At 42.5% G+C, this 27098-nt stretch overlaps 1 protein-coding gene across 2 annotated transcripts; it reads left to right on the plus strand.

Annotated features, from left to right (window-relative positions):
* The first annotated feature begins 617 nt into the window (after window positions 1–617).
* Window positions 618–26864, plus strand: bcl9l (bcl9 like). 2 transcript variants are annotated; one of them, XM_083695397.1, is made up of 9 exons: window positions 618–936; window positions 16450–16497; window positions 16703–17080; window positions 18953–19087; window positions 20209–20386; window positions 21585–21669; window positions 22116–24534; window positions 24638–24892; window positions 25162–26864. In XM_083695397.1, exons 3-9 carry the CDS (start codon window positions 16768–16770, stop codon window positions 26382–26384), a joined length of 4608 nt encoding a protein of 1535 aa, XP_083551523.1. In that variant the 5' UTR covers window positions 618–936; window positions 16450–16497; window positions 16703–16767; the 3' UTR covers window positions 26385–26864. The 2 variants fall into 2 exon arrangements, with proteins under 2 accessions (XP_083551523.1, XP_083551522.1); XM_083695396.1 differs by having other exon boundaries at window positions 619–936; window positions 18950–19087.
* Window positions 26865–27098: the final 234 nt, after the last annotated feature.

The following is a 27098-nucleotide window of genomic DNA, read 5'->3' on the forward strand; positions in this document are numbered from 1 at the left end:
AGGGAAGAAATGGCAGGGAAATGTGATGAAATTACTACTAGGATTTAAATGTAGTTTAACTACCACCAACTACTGATAAATGCAGTTTAAACTGATGCACTACATGTAGTGGAACTACTCCCCAGCACTGTATGTACCACATTCTCTGGTTTCAAACAAGCTATTCTGAAAGTGGTTCTGCAGTCCACATATATCTGTTCTAATACCACCAGAGGGAGTCTCCACCTGAGAAATCTTTGAGGAGGTACTGGCCTACTGAGCTACTGGCCATGCCCCCCAGATGTAGTTGTTAAATTGGACAACCATTTGACTATGTTAAGGCAAATGTGAGAAGATGGTTACAAATAACAGAATGAGTGTTGGGATGATATATTTTAAAAATATAAAACATTTCCATTGTGTCCATATCTGTAGGCTATGGATAATCATCCTCAACATCATAATGCAGGTTATCTGAACATTACCTACTATGGTCGGGCGCCACAGCTAGGCTACACTTTTGACCAATTAGTAGTAAATTACAATGACAACACAGGGTAAACTCAATCAGTGGTGGACTAAGGAGATCATCAGCTGTTAGTACAATACGGGCAGAGATGTTAGTGGCCACATCAGTAATTGACAGTAGCTGGTAGTGTGGATGCTCTGGACTCGCTCTTCAACGTCCTGCCCCTCCAGATATCTTCAATACTGGAGCCATGATCCGCTGTCTGCTCGGGGACACGAGACGTCCACCTTTTTGAGTCACAAATAACAACGTCGTATGTATAGCGAAGTTGTCACTGCCTGCCCGGTGAATGCATCAGCCCCGTGTTGTTGGTTGTTAACCGAGAGAATCTTGCGCAGTGGTAACGCCGAGCAAGCGGTGGCGGCGGACACTTCGGAGAATGTCGGGTGGCCGCCACTCTTGACATCGGCCTCCTCCAACGAAATGGGGTATGGATACGACAGCATCTTTTCTAACTATTATCATGGCCGCATGGCAATATTAGTGAATGTTTTCAGTTGTTTCGTGATTGACTGTCTATTCTCTGAAGTTGCTAGCTAGTTAATAACATGTAGCTAGGTAAAGTAATACTTTCCAGTCCCGTTTGCAAATGGGTTCTCAGATGTGTGTTGTACTGTACTCTCTGTAGCTAGCTAACGTTAGCTACCCTCCTCGAGATTACGGCAACGTCATCTTACTATTACAAGGGGAGCTAGCTAGCTGGACTACTAGCCCACTGCACTACACGCAGTGTGATAACAGACAGCAGTGAGGTTAATGATCATCAGGCCCCTCCATGTGGTCCTTCCAGTTTCCACATATTATATTAATATAACGCTAGTCAGACTTTGCATGTCATTGGGTAGTTAGGTTATCTAACTAGTTAGATATATTGCTTATTCGTAAATGCAAATATTCGCTATTTAACGAGTTAGCTAGCTAGCTTAATTTCCAGCTAGATCATCTGGCAGATGTGTTGTGCGGCTGAGTAGTAGCTACTAGCTAGTATAGTAGGTAGCTATCTTGGAGATTTTGTATAAGAATGAATAATTGGTCAATCTATCTAACGTTAGCTAAGCACATTATTTGATATTGGGAATAGGTACAAGCTAGCTAAATTAGACTACACATTTCATTGCAACAGCAGTAGCCTAGTAGTACTAGCCTTTAGCTATGGCAAGCTAACTCCTGCTGTCTGTGTGGCTGTGACAACAGCATGCCTTCTTACTTACAACACTACTGAGCTACTACTAGCAAAGTTAGTGTGCTTTTCCAGACTGCTAAAGAAACCGAATGACGGATTTGGTGAAAGCAGCTATCAATGATTTTATTTTTGTAATTTCTATAAATGGAATATACTCCTTAATTATGGTTAATATGAATCAATACCATTTTTGATAGAAGAACAGGTGTTATACCTATCATAACCAAAGCAATAAGGACTTACTGTATTGTTTCCGTTCACATAGATCTTATAAACAAATGATGATAGCCTAGCTTGAAATGTTTTGATATCATAGCTAATAATCTAGTGCATGTTAGAATGGATTTCTTCACATATTGTTGGTGACCCTGCATGTTGAAATCACTGATAGTTGCAAGACGTAATGGAATTTTGTCTGGAGGTATTGATGATGGGTCATACGCAATCTCAATGTCTGTCTCTCAGATTAACAGAATGACTGCATGGGCCCCTAAAGAAATGCTTAATTTCTGGATTTGAATGTAATTCTTTACATGATAATCTAGCCAAAATAGGGGCACAAAGGTAGAAATATATAATAGAAACTCATTAAGGTAATAATGTATTATTTGATTAGCTTGTATATAACATTAAAAAGGGAAATTGATAACTCACAAAACACAATAAACATAAATCAGCCTTTGAAATTCTTCATTTAATGTGATTTAGATAAATGGAATTTGTGGATTTCAGTGTATTTTATTTATACCAGAAGAAAATAGCCTACACTTTTGGTAATAAAAAACTGATTTGCCTACAGTATGTCATGTGCAGACACACACAGAGACACCCAATCTTCTCCTTGTTTGCCTCTGCAAAATGAAAACGTTCTTTATTGTCTGCAACCAGTGTAGTAAGGATCCTAAGAATCTGAGGGACACCACACCGTAAGTGTCATTGTGCTCTTTTATGATGAAGATAAGTCCTTTGATGTCCTTTTTGTAGAAATGTGCCACATGTACAGTATGTCATCATTGGAAGTTATTTGTGCTACATATTTGTGTGATTTGCTGGCTTTGCTTTCCCCACTACTCAATTATGAAGTCTCCATTTATTGGAGCATGAGATGAGGATGTTCATGCGGTGCTTGGTCAGGATGTTGATGTAGTGGTTTGTAACTACTACTGTATGATTTCCCACTGTATTTCAGCTGTCCCTGCTGAAGAACCCATTTAGAATCCTTTAAGTTCTATGTAGGGCCCTCTGTGAAAAGGAAAAAAGAAACCCAAAAGCATGAAACCCAAATGGGTTCTCCCATTTTAGGTTCAACCTGTACAATAAGTGAATGGAGCCAATTCAATTTCAGTAATTCCATTACTTTTTGATTTGATTTGGTTATTCTGTTACCGGTTTGGTAACAGAATGACCTGTTTTAATCACTTATGAATTCATAAACTACATTTATATAAGCAAAGACATTTACCTATACCTCTTACATTCTTTAACTTTCATTATCCTCGCTCCTCATGGAGCAGAGAAATTTGAAAATGTCTTACACTTCTGTGGGTTTTTGGTAACAGAATGATCCAGACACTGGGTAATGATTCTTAAACTTACAGAACCCAAACCGTTTAATAAAAAACGACATATAAGTGTTGATATTAGTTGACCGCGGTCTACAGAAGGCCAGTGTTTAAAAGGTTCATACTGCCATCGCAACGGTGGTCTGCAGCAGGCATGAGTTGTGAAGACGTGTGAACTGCTGCCGAAGGCCACCACAAGGAGGTGACAAGAGCTGTGAAGGATGTTTAAAAAGATCCATCCCTCTGTTGATATTATTTACTGATATTGCTGACATTATTGATGTTCCCTCCAAATAATCACTAAAATAAAAATGAGTGTTTTGTGATGGGTTGCCTTATCAGACAAGTTTCATATCTTAAGAATGGGACCAACTCCTGTTTTTCAAATATCCTTATCTACTCTCACAGCATCATCACGCATTCTCTCATAGGCTCTATGTGCACAGGCAGCAACCAACATGCGACAGGATAGAGAAACGGGAAATGTTTTAGCGTAATTTGAATAAGCGTAATAAACAAGAGATCCGAGAAGTGAATGACTTGTTCTGTAAGACCATGCCCCCTATACACCCAGTGGCGACGTTTCAGCTAAACCTCTAGCATAATCATTGGGGCTAAAATTCATAATCATAATTTGGATGGAGGGTCTGGGAGAAATTGGTGGATAGACGAGACCTTTTTTGTGCTGGCTGCTCTTTTTGCAGCATGCTTTTCATTCAGGAATACGTGCAATATAATGTAAAGCTATTCGTGACAATGTTTATACAGATCTTTCCATGCTCCCGTCTATGGAGCAAAAACACTTTTCTGACATTTCCCCCCTTCCAAGTGACAGTCCATTGTAAAACGATACGAGTGAGGCACACAAGTTATTTAAATAAGGCGTATATATCCACCTCCGCATACAAGTGTAGCATAGAAATATCTTTGAAAATAGCTTCTCAACACATTTAAATCCAATTGAACATGAATTTCATTTTCTGATGATGGCAAAAAGATTTCTGATGGAGAAAGTGTTGTAATGTCTGAATGGAGAAACCAACATATACAAAAATACACTTAAATAAAAGCTGACAATCATTGTACTTTAACCTTATAGTAATTGGTTGATTTCAAATATACTTTTGGAGTATTGAGCCAATATAACAAAAAAATGCTTCACTATTCCATTACGTAGGCAGGGTACTGTATTTATTTCATTTGTTTGACTGTAGCCTATCGCAAGATAGGATGCACTAGGGACGGCAGGTAGCCTAGAGGTTAGAGAGGCCGTCCAGCAGTCGGTGGTTCGATTCCCACCCCAGGGGGGAGCCGGGTGTGAGCTGGTGACTGGAGGGCTGCTGGCCTCATATCTAATGTGTGTGCAATAAATATCACATTCCAACGGCAAATAAAGCATTTGATTGACCTTGAAAACAATCAAACGTCAGATTGTCTCACTGTCCCATTAATCACAAACTAACCCTAAAAAACTTGGAATGCTTTCAAATAATACTGTAAAATAAAAGAATGGAAGGCTATACTGTAAAATATACTGTTTTTGCACTACTAATCTTGACAACTGTTGCAATGACAAGGTCAGTTAAATATATTCTATTTAGCCTACTCTAGCTCTGAGCTCTACAAATGAAATAACACCAACTAAAAATACTTCACCGTATTGTGTAACAATAGATACATTTTTATGAAGGTACCCAGACATACATACAGAGTTAATTTTGTTTACTACAGCTCACAGTCGGCAATGGTTGTAAACACTGAACAGGGTCTATAACACATTTTAAGCCTATCCATTAGAATTGCTCAATGATGCCCCTTGGTGGTTGCTTTGCAGAGGTGAAATACCTCAAATAAAACCTATGAATGCCATTGCGGTACCACTGTGCTACTGTTGCTCAAACATGAACGTATTAAACTCTGACCTACTGTATACTTGAACATTAATGAGGTTTGATGTTTTTCTACACACCTTTAATGGCCCCCAAAAGAGAAAATTGTAATTTCCAGTGTTTTGTTTTGAGTTTTGGCTTCACCAGGTAAAATTGGCATCACCCAAATATGAAACATTTGGTTTCTGTCCTTTTCCAGTACTCTTTATGTAAAATATCAAGCCCTGCTAGATGTAACCTACCATTTACACAGATGTACACAAATACAAATGTATATGGAAATCAAAGTCACTTTAGTGGGCATTTAATATTACATTTTCTGGTAGATGTTTTCTTATATGCTTTTACATATGTTTGACCAAAAGTCAAAGCCTTTACTTGTCCCTATTCTTATGGTGGAAGATGCTTGAGAAATGTTTTTCTCACTTAATTTCCCCAAAATACCTTTTGTTTGACTAAATATGATATGCTCTGATAAATTTCACATTTTGCTCCTCATGGGTCATTTTACACAGAACTCCCCTGTACGTACAATGTTAACTAGCTACTTCCTTTCAATTGGGCTTTACAAAAAAAAAAAAATCCCACCATTGATATGATCACCATCAAAATATAATAACTTTTTTCATATAAACCTCATAGATGTCTTAGTTAGCTCAGATTTACTTCCTGGAATAGTCTTAAGTCATACGGTGTGTCCCAAAACCTTTCACTTCACCTTTTCACTAGCACTCACAAATAAATAGAATGATGATATGTATTCCACCAAACTCATGTTAAAGTTTTCTACCCAGAAGAGCCAAATTGAGGTTATGTACAACATTAATATGTGCATCCCATTGCTTGAAAAAAAGATCTCCTTTCCACTACCACCACAAGTTTTTCCTCTTGACCCAGAAATAAATGTTTGTATTGCCATATTAAAGGGTGTCCCAATAATGTAGGAGAAGCTGAAGTCCACCTGCTGAAGTCAATAATGTGTGATTGCGGCTGAGGAACCAGTCATGTATGCTTCAGCGGACTGTTTCATACGCCCCCCCCAAAAAAACGGTCTGAAACAGTGCCCTCTAATGGCCAGTCGGGATACCCTTCTATTTTCACCATGTGCAATGCAGCATATATGTGCATAGATTTATAATTGCATATGTATTAAGACATGTTAAACACAAATATTATTGCTTAAGGTCTAATACTGTAGTCTACCCTAGAATTGTTCACAGGTTGACTCCATAATGTGTGTAATGTGCATAAATCTATCCAGTTCTGATCGAGCCATTGCAACAACCAAATACTTAAATTTGGAATCTTATGAGTTATTTACATGTATGTACATGTTCTATGAAACATGAGTAGATGGACATTGAAATATGTGTCAAATTCATGGCTTTACATATTGCGGTATATGTCTTTTTAATTAAACATACTTCATCTTGTGAAAAGAAAGTAATATTTGTTCAGATCAGATTAGTTCCTTGGACCATTCAAATTAAGGCGTGAAAATTACTGATTGGTAGGCAGTAAAAAAAAAAGAATAGCTTTATGCAGTCTATGTAGCCTAATGGTAATCGGTTGTCTTGGGTCACAATCAGTGGAATAGTCAGTTAAAACCACAGCAAAAATGTCCCATCAGTAACAGATAATGTTTATTCCACCATACACAGATTCCGCATTTCACTTTTTTGAATGCTGAATAATCATTGAGAATTTAAACACATTTTATTTATTTAATAAATGCTGCCGTTTTCCCACATGATCAATTGTAAGCTCTGTGATTGGTTTGTGGCCATCCTAATTGCTGTCGGCGGAGGGACCATGTCCATTCTACTCATTCTATTTCTATCCGAGTGGTAGTGGTTAGTGAAAGTGAAAAGTAGTAGTATTGGGACCCACATATAGTGATTTAGTTATTGTATCAAAATTAATCTCATCGTGAGACTATTCCAGGAAGTAAATCTAAGATTGCTATTAGGATATCTATGAGGCTATTATAATAATTATATTTCGGGACCATGTTAATGGTGGGCTTCACTTTTAACTGGTCATAGTCTAGTTGCCTGATGGGTTTTGGCTACAGTTACTCATTTAAACTTCAGGGTTCTCCCCAAAGAATGTAAGAGTGGGCGCTGCGCCACGATGTAAACTTGGTGGCGCCACTATGTAAACATTTCGAGGCAAATTAAACTATATATTTAGTAATGATTGAGCAACTATCTTTGATCGCCAACGACATTGTTAAAAAAACTAAAGGAAAGGTGATAGCGCTATGATGTTCCTCAGTGAATTCAGTGTTTTAGCTGTATCTTTTGCGCATTTTGACATGAATAAACGCAAGTCGGGTTTTGATAATGCAATCCAGCGCCACGCTGTTCACATTTTTTTTTGTGCTATCATTTAGCCTACATTTCAATGTATACAAAAAGTTAGATTTGGGCTCATAGCTCAACATGTCTTCATGTTTGATCCATCGATTCCCTGGTGTTCATATTTTAATGTCTACACGAGTACCCTGTTTTTGCATCAGCGTCTACTATATTCAGTGTGTGGTCCTGACCACTCATTGTTATCCAGTTGAGCCTGAATACATTATGGTTTATGACACTGCACTTTGGCCCACTGGTAACACAGCCTTTACATCAGTCTGTCTGTGCTGTGTGTGTGATATCCGAGTGAGCTATATATAGCACTAAACAGTGTTTGCAACATGATCTGAATTGTCTTCAAGGGCTGCAGCCCATTGTATACACTTCTGTATACAACACCTAGTAGACCTTTTTTGTTAATTTCAGTTTCAGTTCTTGCTGTCATCCTTGTGAATGAGCTTGCTTTCACTCATTCTGTTATAAGGAGCCCCATAACACAGACCAGGCCACATGTTGATGCACCCACCTCCACAAACCAGAATAGAACATTCAGATTTTTTGTCAATACACTTCTGATATGATCAGTGGTTACACTTTTCCCTTAATGGCTCAAGAAACTTTTTTTGATCCTCTAGGATATGAATTGTGACTGGGAGATTGGCAACACTCTAAAGAAACATGTTCCTCTTTTGCATACCTGGTTATGATTGACAGGTGACTTCCACATTGATTATTGTCACACATTGCACTTACAGGCCTATTTATGGACTAGGCTAGTATCTGCTGCCCAGGGCTTCAACACAAGGTCTATGGTATAGGCCTAGTGCTGAATGTCTTTCCACTCCATCACTAACTACAACCCTCTAGGTCTAGGATAACAAATTCAGTCATGCAAAGACATTGAGGTTATACCAAGGTAACATGATGACTTGTAGTTAGTTCTTGTGTTTTTTAGAGAATGATAATTGGCCTAATCTGAATGAATAAGCACAATGGCAGGTACTGCATGCCTACACAGAGACTACTCATGTGCAAGCAGAGGCAGATTTGGTGTGCTGCTGACAGTGTGTCTTATCTGGTTAGGTGATCTGAGAGCATTGGGATGAGTTACAAGCAGCGTTGCTAAGGTGAGCTATGAAAGAATAATGTGATATTGAGAAGGTTTCCACGAGACGAGTAGACCTGAGAGACCAAAGAACATAGTGAAAACAGGGTTTTGTGATACCACAAAAAGAGAATACATGGGAGGGGCTTAGCCGTTTATTCATGCAATAGCCTACATTTTGGGCAGGTTCTGTTGTCGCTCAACACTTAGGACTGACATAAACTGAAGAATAAGGGCTGTGCTACTCTACTCTGTTAATGAGCTGCCCTCCTTGCTTATTGAAGTCAACACTAGGTAGGCTGTGGCTACAGGCTAGCCTTATCATTTGAAATAAGGCCTAAGAAGTGCTATGATGACAATATTACATTCATGGTTGACTATGGCTTCAATTCTCTGAAAAACCTACACACACACCATGGTTCTACTCCACTTGCTCTCCTCACTTTCTCTTTTACTTTTTGCATGAATGCTGTTCAGTTCTTACTCACAGAATGGCCTCTATCCATCAGCGTTCCTTCTCTCTTTCCCCTACTCCTTCTGTGTCAAACTGTCTCCCTACTGTCTGTACTGTGGCTGCAATTTGGTCTTTTTCCTTGCTCTAGTTGGCCCACTTCCCAGAATGTGTTGGAAAAGATACAACCCTTGACCCTCAGTGCAAACTGAGCCCAGCACTTCCCTGTCCCAGGGTGAAGGAAAAACCTGGGAGTGAGTGACTGCAGTTGTTTCATTAAAATTCAGTCTTTTTGCGGTCTCTCTGTGGGGTCACCTAAGAAAAATCCATCAAGTATCATCCCAATATTTCTCTCACTCACACACACGCACACATTTTCACCATGCACCACACCTTTTTGGCATGTTGAGAGTGACTCCACAGACATTATAATGGGCCTATTAATGGCGTGTCCTTCTCCAACCCGTGACTACAGTTGGACTGTTTGTCTTGGCTTGCTCTATTTGCACTAGCCCAGTCTTCTTTTTCTTTTCCCTCTGCTTGGCTCTTGCCACTTGTGCTCTTAGTCTTAACTGTGTCTCCTCCTCAACTGAGTCACATCTGACATCATGGTTGGTCTTTCCTCTTTAGGTTGTTGTGTTCCATTTATGTTAATTGAACACTTAATTAATAGAGCAGTGATGGTCTAAAGGCTATCTACCTTATTTTCTTTCACCATTACTTATCATTCTCTCTCCCCTCTCTCTCTCTCTCTCTCTCTCTCTCTCTCTCTCTCTCTCTTACAAGCTCTCTTTTCTCTCATCTGACACTTACTTTGTTGCCACAACGACTTGCTTCAACCCCACAATGGGTTGATTTCTTGGCTGTCACCTTTGCATTGTCCCATAATGCATTGCCTTTTACCTCCAGCATGTCTGCAAGCAGGCTGGAGATTATACAGGGCAAGCAACTGCAATATGGACCACATACTAGACACAAAAATGCAAATAATAATCTCCAGGAACCCAGGGCTTGGCTTTTACAACAAGAATAAGAGACTTATATCACTTCCAGTGGTACACACAGTGCCTCATGTCTTGCACATTGGGGTGTTGACCTGCAGTAACCTTTTGTTCTGCTTCTGGGCTGTCCCACGTCAACAGGCTGCAGAAAAACAAACAGCATGTTGGAAGAGAGAACAAGGGTGTGATTGAGAGGAGGGGCAGAATGTGATTTAAGTGGGCAGGGGATGGACAGTCTAGAAAGAGGCTGTGTCTGAGGAGACTATTTTGTGGCAACATAAAATGAAGAAATCCTGCACATTATTTGATCTCTCATTTTTGGTTAAAGAGAACATATTTGGAAAGTAATATTTCTGATTTAAATGATAATATATGTTTTTTGACTGTCTTGAGTTCAACTGACTATTTTGAATGTTTGACCATCATTCATCATTGACATTAGTTTTAGACAGTCACGTGTATGGTTGTTGGTAACATGGCTCTGAGGCGTGTCGGCTGTGGTGTGATGTGTATGCTCTGATGGTGTAGTAGTGAAAGCAATGTTTCCGCTCATTGTATCACGTCAGATGCCTCAGTCTGCACTGATCTGTCTCGTATCTTGCAAACGCTCATGGGATAGATCAATAGTAGCCCGGCTACAATACCTTGGTTACAATGTGTAGACTACTCGTAACAGAAACAATAAATCTGTCAATTATTTACATGTTTTTCTCCGGCAAATTTCTTAGTTACTTGACCTTACTACTAGCAAAGTTAGTTTGGAAATGTACACGAAAACTAGCATAGACTGTTCAGTAAACCAGTCAGCTGAGCAACTCACATTTCACGTGAAATGAAACCAGTGCTTTACCTGCAACTGTGCAAACTTAACAGTGCACATACATTATTCTAAAAGTAACTTCAAACAACAGTAACTAACTATGTATATTGAGTTTTCATGTTTTTGCAACATAAGTAGCATTCCTATAGAAAGCAATGGAAGGGTGCATGAATCTCACAAATTAGGATCGATTTCATCACGGATTCTTTCTAATCTGAAGATTGGTTCCACATACTAGCGTAGGAATTATGCCACTTTTCATGAGACAATTATGATATTTTTTTTCAGCAGTGGGGGTCAAGGTTTTGAATTGCGCTCTTGCGCGTGCTGGGGGTTGGGGGGACGGACGGACAAAGGCAGTCTCTCTTCTCCTTTCTTCCTCCTCTCTCTTCTACTCCTTCTTCTTCTGCCCTCTCCTCTTGTCTTTCATTTCTCCCTTGCTGCACTCACCTCTACACCTACCTGTCTAGTAAGGTAAATACACTTGATAAAGAAATTAGTAGGATCATTCTCTCACAAGTATTTGATTAGACAACCTGTAAGAACATTCAAATCCTGTGGCACCTAGCTAACTTACCATATTTTAAAGGGCATCATTTCTCTGTACCCCTTCAAAGCTTTGGGTGCATTTTCAAGAGCCTTGTCAATAACACCAGTAAGGACAGTTCAAAGGTCATTTTGTCAGGTGATGCTCTGAAGAGACTCCAGTGTGTTACCATGATCAACCTTTGATCTCTTGTGTTGAATAGAGGGGTGCAACAGTAGAATTTAATTTCTTTAGCATTTTTTACAGTTTCACTACGACATAAGCTACCTGGGCCTACAGTACGTACTGAAGACCCATTCTTGGTTGACCCAAATAATTAGTAGAATGTAGACTGTTATTGTTATCCACATTATTCCCTAAAAGATGGGATAATTCAACCAGAAAACAATCTCAGGTTTATTGCTATTTTTAAATTGATTAAACCAAATAGGCTAGGCTACAACCTGCTCCCACAAGGATAAGTTGCAGTAGGCTCTCAGTAGACTTGTTTTGGAAACAAACATACGTATTCTGCCAGACAGAGCCTTGTCTAGCCTTGGCCTGAGGACGCACAGTGGCCCTGCACATTCACCTCATTTCCCTCACTTAGTCCCAGTCCACATTACAAGTGGCACCGTGATCAAATACAGTTTGTTAAGCTAGCCAGTGTCATAAAGCCTCAACTGTGTGTGTGTGTGTGTGTGTGTGTGTATGGGGGGGGTTACTGCATGATAAACATTATGTTCCATTCATCGTAATTAAAAACACTCTGGCCTCAGTGTTCACCGGTCTCACTCCACAAGGCAGATCTGTGGCCCCAGTGTCTTCCTCTCTGGATTTGGTCCTATGTTTTCCCTCTCACTTTTTTCTTCTGCCTTCCCAGGGGACTCATGTCCTATAAATACCCTTTTGCTCTCTAAAAATACTATTAATGGCGTGTACTGTGTGACCCACTGTGGGGCTGAATAGGAGCTCCCTCTTCACACACACACACACCCCATGTTGTGACCTGCACTATTGTGGCTATACCCTTGCCCCAGGGAGATACTTTAGATAAATAGTCACAGACACCCAGGATTCCTGAATCTAGTATCTACTTTCTGATAGTTGACTAAATGGATCCATTTTAATAAAAACATCAGTGTTTTCTACAGTCAGTACTTAATCAAATATAATCATTCTTAGGTAATCCTCTGGCAAATTCAGCTGAATCATTCATTCCAAGAAGTTAGGCTGGCCTAGGCGTGCATATCTGTTTCCACTGCCAGTGATATCTGTACGATCAACTATACTTTTAGTCTTTTATATAAACTGCAGTCATCTTTGTAAATAAATACCATGTGTTCTGCATTTCAAAGTCATTGAATTATTTCCATTTCTTCTTAATTTGTTGTGGAGCATGCAAGTTAGGTTCCAAGCACCAATAAATTGAATTTGTTTCTCAGAGAGAAAAAAAACAGATGTGTAGAGAGAGCAGTCTCTGGACTCTGTAATACAGGGGCAAACATCTCTTCTTCTGGAACAATCACATCTCTTGTTTCAAAGTAATTTACTGGGATTTTACACAATACAGGACCAACCCGAACTGTTCAACCCAAATGTTCAAACACTATAGTGGATGCGTAATCAGGCCAGCTCAGTACAGCTCAGCTCAGTTTGGCTCTGTCGGGTGACTGTGTGTAGCTCAGCCTGTGTTCTGCCTGCACACACACACTTAACCCTAATATCCACTACAGAGCAGAACTGAGCTGAGCTGTACTGGGCTGGCCTGGTTACGCATCCACCATAGTTGCTGAAATAGTGCTGGAAAGGACTATCAATGGAAAATAACCAATGGATCGCCACTTTAGAGTGTAAAGGCCCAAACAGGCTGCTTTATCCTTCTCCTGCTGTTCATTTGGTTGGGTCATATACAGTGCCCTGCGTAAGTAATAGGGACAGTGAAGCATTGTTATTCTTCTTTTGGCTCTATACTCCAAACGTTTGGATTTGAAGTCAAACAATTACTATGAGGTTAAAGTCGAGATTCTCAGCTTTTTATTTGAGGTATTTGTGTACATATTGGTTTCACCATTTAGAAATTACAACCCTTTTTCTATTTCACCAAAAGTAACGGGTCAATTGGCTTGACAGTGTTTCTGGTCAGTCAAGTCTGGTCAGTCACATCATTTATGCAGGCATAAGAGAGCTGTCAATGTCTAGTATTGATTCTAGGCTTTGTGTTTGAGTCTGTCCACACCAAAGAGGTTTCAATGAAAGTCAAGGAAGCAATTATTAGGCTGAAAAATCAGGACAAAATCTAACAGAAATATAGTAAAACTGGAGCCCGACAGATATATTGGACCACCGATATTATCAGCGGATATTGGCCTTTTACAGAAATACCAATGTACCAATACAACACCAAATATGTCCGTCAGCTTCACATTCTGAAATTATAGACAATCAGTCTAATTGGGTTTTTCCAGAGCAAAATATATACATATATGGATTTTTATGAATTAATACACTTGTTTATTGGTGTTTGCTGTTACTGGAGTGCATACTGAAGTGGCTGAATTGAGCAAAGTAACATGAGCTCTTTGGACTGCAGTCAAGTAGCACAGTTGTGAACTAAAAGAATGTTGACTAAACAAGAGTTATTTGGCATAAGGAATCACACAGTAAGATATTATTTACCAATCATTTATTTCATTTCAGAGTCAGACATTCTAGCTAACTTTTGTCACAAGCAGCTTGGTGTGTAGTTCAATCAACCATGGACTGCACAACGCAGGTTTGTTTACTCTCGGGAAGAGAGCGGAATTTGCCACTTTGATAAAGTTTGTCTTGGGGAGGGGAGGGCTGGAATAATCCATTAATGGAAATTACAGTGGTTGTGGTTGGCAACCAGAAAGCGCAGGGGGTATTCTAAGTTTTAAGAATGCTTTTCACTGTGCATTTTTGTATGTTTTTGTGCAGTGCACTGAACAGTTGCAATTCTCATTTGTCATAGTACAAGTAACTTTGCAAATAAAATAAATAGATGAACACTCTCCAGGAGGTAGGCGTGAATGTGTCAGCAACTACCACTCGCAGAATACGTCACTATCCGAACCAGGATGGTGAGGTTACAGTTTGCTAAAACGCCTGCAGAGGCCTGGAAAAAGGTCTTGTGGACAGATAAAATGAATATTATCATGTACCAGAGTGATTGCATGTGGAAAGTTTTATGGTTTGGGCAAGCAGGCATGTATAGTTGTCACTAGAACTAGCTAATTTGTCTTAATTGATGACGGCAGCAGCAGAATATATTCTGAAGTGTACAGAAACATCTTGTCTGCTCTAGTACAAGCAAATGCCTCCAAATTCATTGGCTCACGCTTCATCATACAGTAAGGCAATGACCCAAAACACACTGCCAAAGCAAGTAGGGAGTTTTTCACTTCTTTACTGGCCAAGTCAATCTTCAGATGTAAATCCAGTTGAATATACATTTAATTTCTTGATGATAAGAATTTAGGCAAACAAACCACAACTGAAGATAACTGCAGTACAGGCCTGGCAGAGCATCACCGGAGACAATATGAAACCAATATGTACACAAACACCATCACATAAAAGCTGACAATCTCTTCTTTGACCTCATAGTAATTGTTTGATTTCAAATCCAAACTCTTGGGAATGGAGCCAAAAAAAGAAAACATGATTTACTGTCCTATTACTTACACAGGGCACTGTATGTAATGCAAATTACTGATGTAGCTAAGTTTCATCTCATTCCCCCGGTACTAGTCACCATGTAGATCTGGGGATCATGGAGAGGTAACTTGCATGTGTGCGTCTCTGCCTAGTGTTGCACAAAGTAGTCTAAAGTGATTTGATCTACTGGGTCAATCGGAAGAGAGACGGGATCTGACGGCACCAGACCTCACCACCTTGGTTAATGACTGATGAAGTCTTCAGTCAATGAACAAAGCGCTTTTCTGTGTTCAGCGGAGCCAGTGTTAGTTAATGACTAATTATAGCTGTTTGTGTGTTCACTATCACCTGCTAAGGTGAGTGGTACAGATGGCTCTGCTTGGGAAAGTGGACAGGAGTTTGTGTAATGTGCTGTGCAGTTGTGTCACCCAAAATTGCCAACAAAGTGGAAATAGTGTATGTGTGGGAAGGGATCAGCAGAATGTCATGAAATGTTTTGTCACAAGGAACCATAGTGTGCGGTTAAGTTTTTACTTTAAAGTAAAAAGTGTTTTCACTGGTAGTTCTGGCCGACCTGTTAGTAAACCAGTTCCAATCAATGTAGATGAGTGTAAGGGGTGTGTGTCTGTGCAATCCTTATACAACAGGTGTGGAGGTGTCTTGTTGAGACCTGTAAACGGTGGAGAAATGTACTGAATGTTTCTCTACACATGACCACACACACACATACAGAAACTACACACAAATCTTGTTGGTTGTAAGAGGTTGTAAGCAGAGACTTGCTTGGGGTTATGGACACAGGCAGGTGGCAGTGTCAGGAGGGCGTCAGCCTGCAGTCATGGACATGAACCCAGAATGGGAATCCAGTTGTATGGCTTGCCCCAGGTCCCCTCCCTTCATTCAGAACATGGAAACTGAATACTGCTCAGCAGGGTTCACTGTGTCCCTGGCAGCTCTAGTGAAGCCAGTCCAGACGGCTGAGATATTGGCATCATCGTCTTGGTAGATTCATTTGTGGTTTCAGGTCACACTCAAAAGGATTAAGGGATATTTATATGATCCCTTATGCAGTAGACATGCAGTTATTTGTGAGAGAGGACTTTTATAGAGTAACTAAACATAGCCTACACACTTTGTAATGAGCTTATTTACCTATCTATTATTTGGAATATTCATTGTCCTACTACTTACTGTGTGTTTGAGCTTGAGAGAGAAAGTTAGTGCTAATCTAGAGATAGTTTTGTAAACTGCTTGGTATGGGAGGTGCTTGTAACACTGGAGATCAACTTTTGAATCCCTCCCCCAGCTGAACCTCTCTCTCTCTCTCTCTCTCTCTCTCTCTCTCTCTCCCCCCTCATTGAAGAGTCCCAAGGAGCAGAATGCCACTGTGTGACAGTTGAGCATCTGAGAGGTGAGTTGCCTAGCCCCAGCCATATGCATTGATGCAACAATGTTACTATAGGAATGGTTTATGCAGTGGGGTGCAATAATTAGAATATTATTTTATTTTTATTTTAAAGTCACCATGATCCCCAATTCAATATGTGTGTGTGTGTGTGTGTGTGTGTGTGTGTGTGTGTGTGTGTGTGTGTGTGTGTGTGTGTGTATGTCTACAGACGGACAGGCACGCGACCGTCTGTACCTCTGTCCCGGACCTCCACTTGAATCACCAGCCAATCAAATGCACCCTGACAATAAACGGACAAATCATGGCAAGCAAGTGACCAGCGACAGCCAGTCCCAGATCCTCAATGTAAATCAGCAGCAGCACAGACCTGCCGGAAACCTGGGGTCAAAGGGCATAGGGGCAGGGAACCATGGAGTCAAAACAAATCAAATTTCTCCTGGCAACCCTGGGCTGAAGACCATCAGCCAATCAATCAGCAGCGTCGGAGGGATGCTTAAAACGAAGTCTAAGCGTGAGAGGAGTGTCTCCATCGACTCTGTTGAGCAGAGAGATGCTATTACCCCGGTCCTGGAGCCCGATGCCAAAGGTAGGACACACACACACACACACACACACACACACACACACACACACACACATACACATACAAACTCATGCACAGTTTAAATGTGTTGACCTACACTTCCTTTACCTCTATATCTGGAAATACCAGATTACAAACATACATATGGATAGATTACTGCCAATATTATTGTAGAAAAAGAGAGGGTAACCATGACAACAGATGCCATGACAGGGTTGAGCAAAAATTTTAAGTTGAATGGAGATAGCCAACTGAGATGCATTTGTGAATCATTTCTTGATGAACACACAGAATGTTAGTGCCAAAATTCTGTAAACAAATTAAAGCAAATTCAGACTTTGATTCAAATCAGAATTTGATTCGCAAATGCAGATTTGACAGATACCAACACAAAACCATGCTTTCATTCATAACTTTGGAAAGATGTTTGTCACTGCTTTCATTTTTATTCACACATTGTGACATTGGTTTGTAAATGTAAGAGCATTTGTTCACAAATATTTTGCCATATTTACAAATTATGCCTGTATTAAAATAATGGTTTACAAATACAAATCAAGAGGTTTGTGTGTGGATAGTACATTATATTTGTGCTTAGTATTTTTTGTTTATGGATCATGGTACGCATTTGTGAGTTGCACTCACAATAATATTGGCAGTAATCTATCTCCATACATAAACCACCCCCAGCAGGAAGGTAATGTGTGGACCGACAGTACTGAATAACTCGTTTTTACTCACACTTGAGTGCCCTGACCTTTCTGTGAGGCGTCAGAATTTCCCCCTGGCTTTGATAGTTGTGCTGTGCAGCTGCACAGTGACGTGTGTGAGGAGAAAGAGCGTTCAGGGTTTTCTGCTCTGGTGAGATGGTGAGACTACTGTGGACGTGGAGGTAAAGGGATTTTACTCAGGCAAGACACATGAGAGTGGGTGTAAGAACTGGGGTGATAGATCTACACTTGTCATTTCTGTATATGCTTTTGACTCCAGTAGTTGTCAACTGTATCAGAAGTAGTGTTTTATTAGCATGTTTTTCATTGTGTATGCTGTCCTTATTTGCATTTGTTGGCCTCTGTTTATTTTTGTGTGTAAGGTCACATGAGTGACTGTGCCAAGGTGGGGGAGAATGACAAGCAGTAATATGATTTTGAGAAACTGAGTCATATGGGCTTCCTGTAACACTGCTGACACACACACACACACACACACACACACACACACACACAGGGCTTCTTGATATACTGAGAGGGAGGGGTGTGGTTACAACACAAAGAATAACTGGGGCTGAAAGAGGGAGAGAATGAAAGGGCGGGTCCTTTGAAGGGAAACCTCCGGCTCCACTCCCTCTCCCACCCTCTGTGATCTAATTTCTGTCAGTAGAAAACAAATTAAAACACATTCAAATGAAATGCAAGTCACCCCCCCCCCCCCACACACACACACACACAAACACTTCAAACCACTCAAGCCACCACACCTGGAGAGGGACAGTAATTAAAGAGAATGTAAACCAGCTAGCAGAGAGGGGGGACAGTGAGCTGACTCACCCATTTATGTAAACCAATGTCTGCTGGGAACAAAAGAGGATGCAGAAAAGGTCAGCTCATCTCGCCTCTGCTTTCAGATTGTGTGCACAACAGGCCAAGGACACAGCAGTCTCATCTCCCCTCTGCCACACTGTCTGTTGATCAAGGTTATTTGATAATAGGAGGCTCTCCTCTGCCAAATAGGGTAACAATAAGAATCAATTGTAAGTGTTGATGCATTATTGGGTTGCTTGTGTACTGATCGCTATCCCTAAAATAAATAATAATTTAACAAAAGTATAACACATCCAAAATGTGTGTGTGTCTCTCTCTTGCTTCTATCCAGTAGAGGGTGTTATGCGTAGTAAGCGGCGCTGTGTTCTGGAGAAGAAACAGCCGTACAGTGGAGATGAGTGGTGCTCTGGGCCAGACACAGAGGATGATGAGGACAAACCACACACTGCAGCTCACCATGAATGCACCAGTAAGGGGGTCACCTGACCTGAGCACTACTACAGTCACATCACACTGTTCTGGAAAAGAGACTCAAGGGATCATCATTGACCATTTAAGACTAATTCATAAACTAATTGTGCTGATCCACTCCGTCACACTATTGGTTCTAGGTCTATGGCTATTAGCTTATGCTAGTGTGAATTACATTTGAATGTTGTGTGTGTGAAGTGTGAACTCTATGGCCTTCTCAGCCTCTTTTAGCTCTCAGGAAGTCACTAGGATCTATACCTAATGTCTGTCAATCAGGGCAGGTCCCCCTCAGTAATTCATTGACACAGTGATACTGATAGTACTGGTGTTAGGGAAAACATGTCCTGCACTGGAGGGGAAAAACTCTTGAGTACGCGAGTTAGCACTCCAGGCAGTGTGAAAGCAGGGCCAATTTATGTTATCTTAGACTTGATGTATGGATACAAGTATTGTCTTTTAAAGCTCAGAGTGCTGAATACAGTATACAAATGTATGAAAGTCAGGATTATAGCAGGACTCATTTTGGTAACAGAAAGCAGTTTTTTATCTGTACTGTATTTTTACTTGTTTTTATGTAAGGCAACCTTGAAAGGCGCCTAACAAATACAATTTATTATTATTTTATTTTGAAATTAGAGTTCTCTAAATTCAACCCACCTACAACTGTATCACACACATCATAGCAGAAGTATTGTAGCAGATGAGGCAATATCAGAATGATTGACCAAGCTCTTGAGTATGGGTAGGCTTTTCATGTTTTAGCTCCATCTAGTGCTCACATTATGAAACACAACCTGTACGATACCCATATCCCACTGTGCAAGAGTATTTCTTGGTACAGTTAATTCCTGAATGAGCAGTTTTAGACCAATAAATAACTTATTGCTGAGTCCCACAACTCCACCCTTTTCCTGAAGTATGCACTTGTGCACGACCCCATATGGATTTAAATGGGAATGGGTTGGTGCAAGAGCCCCTGCTTAGACCAATCGTATGCCTTTACATCCTGGTGGGGAAGTGCACATGTGCATACTTCAGGAGAAAGGTGGAGAAATAGGAAGTAGCAAATGTCCAAAGTGAAAAAATAAGTAATAAGTAATATTGTTTTGTTGTTCTCAGGGGAGCGAGTGATGACTGGGCCTATCCAGGCCCTGTCAGGCCCCTCCTCCACTGCAGGGCCCATCCCTGAATCTGGGGGTCCAGCTATGGGACGCAGTCTTGGACCAGGACTGCGTTCAGAGCTATCCCGCACTTCCCAGCAAGTGGTGTATGTCTTTACTACCAGCCTAGCTAACAGGTGAGTGCTGCTCGTGTTACACACATGAAGTAGAGATCGGACTCCAGTTCGTCATATTTTAAGGATGAATTTATTCTGAAAGAATAATAGAAATGAAAAAGGGTGAGCTGGCTGTCCTCAGTGGTTGAGTCCCGTGGGTAACTGCCAATTGAGCTATAACAATATATACAATAATCAACAATAAACATATTCATTCTTATTACAAAATGTCTTATTTTAATTAATATTAATCTAATTCCGGAATATACAAAGTTATTCCCATATCACAATCCGCAAATGTCCTATCCTTGCTACAATTGATTCTTCGTTCTCCATTCATAAATCTCTTTTTACAACAATGACATCACGGGCCGCTTCCCGTTACTACCGTTACCATGGCAACCGAGCCACTGGATCACTAGCTATTAACCTTAGCTAATTTGTATTTGGCTATAACCCACCGTCATGAATACTAACACTTTTCATATTAATAAACAACAAATAATCATACAGGTATACATAAGGCACATTTACCATGTGGTTCTCCAAATATTGGAATAACACCCACTCTGTTTTCACTCGCTAACGGTTAGCCGAGCTAGCTTAGCTGGCGAATTCTACAAGCCATCCTCAATCAATAATTCAGAATACCTTTAACACAATCGACATATTCTGGTTAGCTGCCGTATAGGCCTAGCGTAATTATGGAGGTGTTTGTTGACATTTCACTAACCTTAAAGAATAATAGAAATGAAAAAGGGTGAGCTGGCTGTCCTCAGTAGCTACAGAGTCTCGGGTGTAACTGCCAACTGAGAAAACAACCGCAGCTCGAGCCCACAAGTGAACTCTCCGCCACCTCGCGTCTGCCCTCCAGCGGTACATGCCTACATATGCAGTCATAAGGGATAAACAATTACAAATTAATGGGGGTACAATACAAACGAGCAGGCAATACACATACAACTTTTTTTTTCAATACACAGCATAGTTTTGTGTTGTAATAACCCCTCTGAACTGACTTTTATCTTTTTTATAGACAAACAGGCAGCGACACATGCATATTTATGGTTCTTGCACATATTCATGTAACATGTGAACATACAATTGCTGTAATGGCCAAAGGAAAATGAAGTGCTGCTATTTTACATTGTTGGTTTTAGTGGAGCAACTGCAGTGTGCTCAGCACTGTAACCCTATATTCTCTTTGTTTGTCTCCCAGTGCTGCAGAGGCAGTAATCCACGGCCATACAGACTCCATCCTTCTGTTTCACCAGCAGAACGTCCCACGCACCAAGCTGGAGCAGGTCAGCTATCCACAATCATACCCTCAAAAGAATAACGTTGCACACACTTATATGCCCAGTGCCCCACACACACAGCCAGTCATACACAAATGGAAGTACAATAGCAAGCAATACAGGTTTATATTTGAATGCTGGGGAGTGAAAGTGAGGTGCACCACTGCAGGTGCAAGGACGTGGGAGGCTGTATTTGTTTGTCTATTTTTGTTTCTGCTACTTCTTTGTTTCTGTTTCTATTTTCAATTGTTTAAACGAAAAGGAAGTACTTGTGCTGAAACAAGTGAGATATACAGTAAGTGTTTCGCTTTTGGTATGCAATGGGTTGCTTTGGTCATGAATATAGATGTTTCTTCTTATTTTTTTAGAGACAACCTCTGATTGTTATATCAGAGGTTGACACTAAAAGTCTATCACCCTGTCACCTAAATCTGTCCCATTGTTTCTCACAGTGTACCCTAGTTGGGAAGCTCCCCAGTCTGTCAGAGCAGATGAGCACCAGTGGCACTCCACCCATGGGCACTCCCAGATCCCAGAGTGGGACGCCCAGGCCTGCCTCCGTGGGAGGGGGTGTTGGGGGTCATTTACAGCCTGCAGGGACACCGTCATCAACAGGAAATGCAGACAGTGAGTCTCAGGCCAGACCTGGTGGAGTCTCCAGTAATAACACAGATGCCACCTCCCATCAACCAGGGGGAGGTAGCATGGCCATTACTGCAGCGGCAGGCTCAGGCCCTGGAGGTGGAGATGGGCCAGTTGTGTTGCCTCACCCTAGCGCAGGTGTTTCTCCCTCTGCTAGTCCCTCTGTCTTATCAGCACACCTGCAGGGTGACCCAGGACAGAGAGGTGGTCCAGGGAACTCTGATGGTCTGTCCAAAGAGCAGCTGGAGCACAGGGAGCGCTCTCTGCAGACCCTGCGGGACATAGAGAGGCTGCTGCTGCGCAGTGGGACTGGAGGAGCCCCTGGGGAGCCAGGTGGCCCAAACAGCAACCCTAACAATAACAACATTAACAATAACAACAACACTGATGGCAGTAGTGCTCTTGAGGACAGTGAGAATGGTAATAATAGTGCTGGAAATTGCAACAGCAACAACATTCTGCCCTCAGCTATGCCCCCCATGAAGAAGTATGAGGAGCCCCTTCAGTCCATCATTTCCCAAACACAGAGTCTGGGTGGATCTGGCATGGATGACCCTCAGATGGGCCCTCACCACAGTCTTCCGCCTCACCACCACCTCTCCCCTGGGATGGACATGGGGGCGTTGCTGGGGCCTGATGGGCTGACCCCTGAACAAATGGCCTGGAGGAAGCTCCAGGAAGAGTACTATCAGGAGAAGAGACGTCAACAGGAAATACAGCCCCACACCCACCCTCAGCATTTCAGAATAATGTCTGAGATGGGAATGCAAGGCGGCCCTCCTATGATGATGAGGGGACCCCCTCCCCCTTACCACAGTAAGCCCGGAGAGCAGCAGTGGGGCCCTGGACCCATGATGGGAGGTGGGATGGGAGGCAATGCTCGTATGATAGACATGCACCAAGAAGGGCCCCGGGGCCCAAGGTTCCTGGGACAGGCTCAGAGAGGCCCACCTGGTGGAGGAGGGTTTCCAGGCAGCCCAGGAGGAGTGTTATCAATGGAGGGTTTGGGGCCTCAGAGGGCCCCTAGGCCCGGAATGGGCTGGTTGGACGATGTGCCCCTCAACATGGGTGGTGGGGGTCAATTTCATGGCTGCTACCCTCCTGGAGGGCCAGGTGTACCACCTCAGCACCTGCAGGCTGACTCAGACCGCCTTCTGACTCGTGAGGAGATGTTCCGCATCATGGAGAAGCGTCAGCTGCAGGGGCTCCACAGGCTGGAGCTGGACCGGTTAGCTAAGCAGCAGCAGGGTGGTCTGGGTCCCAGGCTAATGGATAACCCAGGGGGGCCAGGCTTCCCTAATGCGGGGATGGGGCGAGGTCCACCCTCGCGTGTAGAACCTATGGACTTCCCGAGCTCGCGTGATATGATGGGCTCTCCTGGTGGAGGAGGTCCCCAAATGAGAGACCTGGTCGACTCCCCTATGGGGGGCAACCTGAACATGAATGTTAATATGAACATGAATCCGCAAATGAGTATCCAACAGCAGCAGCAGATGATGCTAGCTCAGAAGCTGCGAGCAGGGCCTGGTGGGGGAGGTCCTCTGGCAGAGATGTTGAGTCATGAGGAGATTTCACGCATCAGAGCTTCACAAAATGGAAGGGGAGGAAATAAGGGTATGATCCCAGGACCTGATGGACCCCTCAATTTCCCCAATCAAAGTCCCTTCCCAGGGGGACAAGCCGAGGGGGGTTACCTCCAACAGCCTGGGCCTGACATATTTGGGCCTGACCAGCAGGGTCCCACGCATATGGGTGGAACGTCTAGGCTCAGTCACATGCCTATGAACACAGGCCCCAGAGATGCTGATCTTGGCCCTCACCATTCCTCTGATCTGTCAATCAATGTTAACCCCATGGTCTCTCCAGCCATACCTCCCCCTCATCAGCTCAAATCTCCACCTCTCAACCAAGAACCATCACCCATTATGCCCTCCCCCTCAACTCCAGGCCTCAAATCTCCTTCTCAGATCTCTTCCACAGGACCTCACCCCCCACTGCCTGCTGCCTCTGGTGCTGGGACTCCGTCCACCACCTCCATGAAGTCCCCTCAGGTGATGGGTCCCTCCTCTCTGGGACTACGCTCCCCTTCTGGCTCTCCTGGTCGGCTCAAGTCCCCAGCTATGCCTGTGGCCTCCCCTGGCTGGACATCTTCCCCTAAAGCTCTACAAAGTCCCGGACCAGCCAGTGGAAAGGGAGTGGTTAACAGTGGAAGCAGCTCCACTGAGACGGGTAAGAATTTGAAGAAGTCCAAGTACTTCTTGTGTGTATTAGCAGGCGTCCTCATATTATTTTGTTTGACAAAGATGTATAACCTTGTTATTGGTCATTACAGGCCCATCACTGCCCCCCAGAAGTTCAAACTCCACCCCCATTAGCCAGCCTGGCTCCATGAATCCAAGCATGCCATTCACCACCTCTCCAGATGCCCCTCCATCCCAGAATCCTCTGTCCCTGATCATGTCCCAGATGTCCAAGTATGCAATGCCCAGCTCCACTCCACTCTACCATGATGCGATCAAGACCATCGCCACCTCTGATGATGAGATGCTCCCAGATCGCCCTCTTCTATCCGGTGTCAACATTGGAGGTATAGTAACCCCTCATCACTGCATTTGTTGAAACTCTCTCAAAGGAGAGCATTTTCAACTACTCTCAGTTAGTCTGTGCTAAGGATCACTTAGATATATTAGATTGCCATACATTCTTCTGATTCAATTATTCCAGTGTTGTTTTTAGAATTACATTTCATATATAACATTTTGATATAAAAGCAGCATACTGTAGAAAATCTCCATGTTATTGTAGTTTAGTAAATTGTCCTTGTGATTACTTAAACTGGCCTCTGTGACCCATTAGGAAACATGGGAAACCATCAGACCTCCCATATGCTCCTCTCCCAGAGTTCCATGGGCCCCCACAGTGGACCTCAAAGCCCCATGGGGATGGTGCTTCAGGGGCAACCACAGCTATCCCATGACCCCTCTGGGTCCATGCTGTCTTCCCCTAACCCCATGGGTATGCCTGGCATGAACCCAGCCATGATGGGTGGAGGACATCCCGATGGGATGGGACCCTGTAATGTGTCACCAATGCACCCTCAGAACCAGATGACCGGTTTCCCTCGCATGCAGCTTTCCTCTCATGGACCCTTGCATTCCCCCATTGGTGGGATGCAGCAGCAATTCTCCCAATCCAATGAGGAAGTTATACCTCCTCAGCAGATGCACCTGCTAAGCAAGGGCTTGTCCCACCAGTGCCTACCCCACCACTCTGACTCTTTCCCCCCCATGAACATGGGCGATGGCCCAGATCTGAGTGAGGTTATCCGGCCCTCTCACACAGGCATCCCAGAGTTTGACCTTTCCCGTATCATTCCTTCTGACAAGCCCAGCAGCACACTGCAATACTTCCCGAAGAGTGAGGGAATGTCCCAGCCACAGCAAAACCCACACCAGGGTCAGCCATCCCAGCAGCCTCCCCCTCCACAGCTCCTCAAGCAGCTCTCGTCTTCCGGCCCCGTACATAGCAGCGTCCCCTCTTCCAATCCCCACATTGCCAACCTACAGAACATGATGGCAGAGCAGCATCTCCCCCCCCACCCCTCACACTGTGGGATGCGCTCTGGCGTTGGCATGCCTCAGGGGGGCTCGAGGGGCATGATTTCGGGTGGGGGCATGGGCCCAATGTGCCACCCAGGACACATGATGGGCAGGACAGGCATGGGGCCCCAGCAACAACTCCAGCAACAGCATCACCATCAGCAGCAAACTATGATGGCCAACAGCCTTCTCCACCACCCCTCTCATCCACACCCAGCCATGATGTCCACCCAGCAGCACCCGCACAACCTGATGGCTCAGCAAAATCTTATGATGATGCAGGCCAAACAGCGAGGCATGTCCATCCCAGGGGATCCCTTTGGCCCACAGGGGCCTCTCATGTCTCCTCAGGGCCCCATGATGGGGCCCCCACACCCACAGTCTGGCATGATGGGCCCCCAATCTCTTAGGCAGCGGGGGATGTCCCTTGACAGTCCCATTGGCTATGGTCCTGGAAATATGGCTAATATGCCCTTCTGATCCCGCTCACTGAAACTGTAAAAACCTTGTTTCCAATAGGTTTTCATTTTGTTTAATATTTTTTCATTAATGTCATTATTACTGCAATTGTAAAAAATAAAAATGGTTATCAGTAATGATCTTCAAATTTTTGAGTACAGCTGTTAAAAAATAAATAATAATATTAAAGAGCACCGTCACATGGTTCAATAACAAATTTGAAGCCATTTTCTAAGATATCTGTAAAATATGTATATTTCTCAGATGTGTGTATTTGTTTTGGCAGAGGTGACGGGGAGAGGAATGCCTCTTGAATTTTTATTTGTTTTAATATCATTGATTATTTTCTCCTCCGGCTACCAAACTGTTGTGCAAAGGAATATATACATAATATAAATAAATATGTGTGTGTGTGATAGTTGCTGTAAATAAGATGCAATTTGTGATTGTTTGCAATTGTTCTGTATAACTGTGTTTTAATAGAAGTCTAAAAATGAATAATACAGAAATCTGATGGTGGTGATGGTCTTATTTACACTGTAGACTTTAGACAGATTATAAAAGTACAGACTCACATTTTGGATAAACAATGTCACAAATAGACAGGAGAGAACATATTACAAGCTCATGTATTTTTTGCACGTTTAATTTGATTACAAATCATACTGCCATACATGATTAAAGCAATTAAAGGAGAGGATAATGTGCAGGCATGCACAAGCAGCTTGCTTTAAG

Source organism: Argentina silus, assembly GCF_951799395.1.
Source record: "Argentina silus genome assembly, chromosome: X".
NCBI classification, from domain to species: domain Eukaryota; kingdom Metazoa; phylum Chordata; class Actinopteri; order Argentiniformes; family Argentinidae; genus Argentina; species Argentina silus.

What these genes read in the sequence shown, in the direction of transcription:
- bcl9l (XM_083695396.1), top strand. Translation starts at nt 16,768, where the DNA reads ATGCACCCTGACAATAAACGGACAAATCATGGCAAGCAAGTGACCAGC. An exon ending in CCTGGAGCCCGATGCCAAAG is followed by an intron (nt 17,081 to 18,949) that starts GTAGGACACACA and finishes GCTTCTATCCAG; the next exon opens with TAGAGGGTGTTATGCGTAGT. An exon ending in ACTACCAGCCTAGCTAACAG is followed by an intron (nt 20,387 to 21,584) that starts GTGAGTGCTGCT and finishes TTTGTCTCCCAG; the next exon opens with TGCTGCAGAGGCAGTAATCC.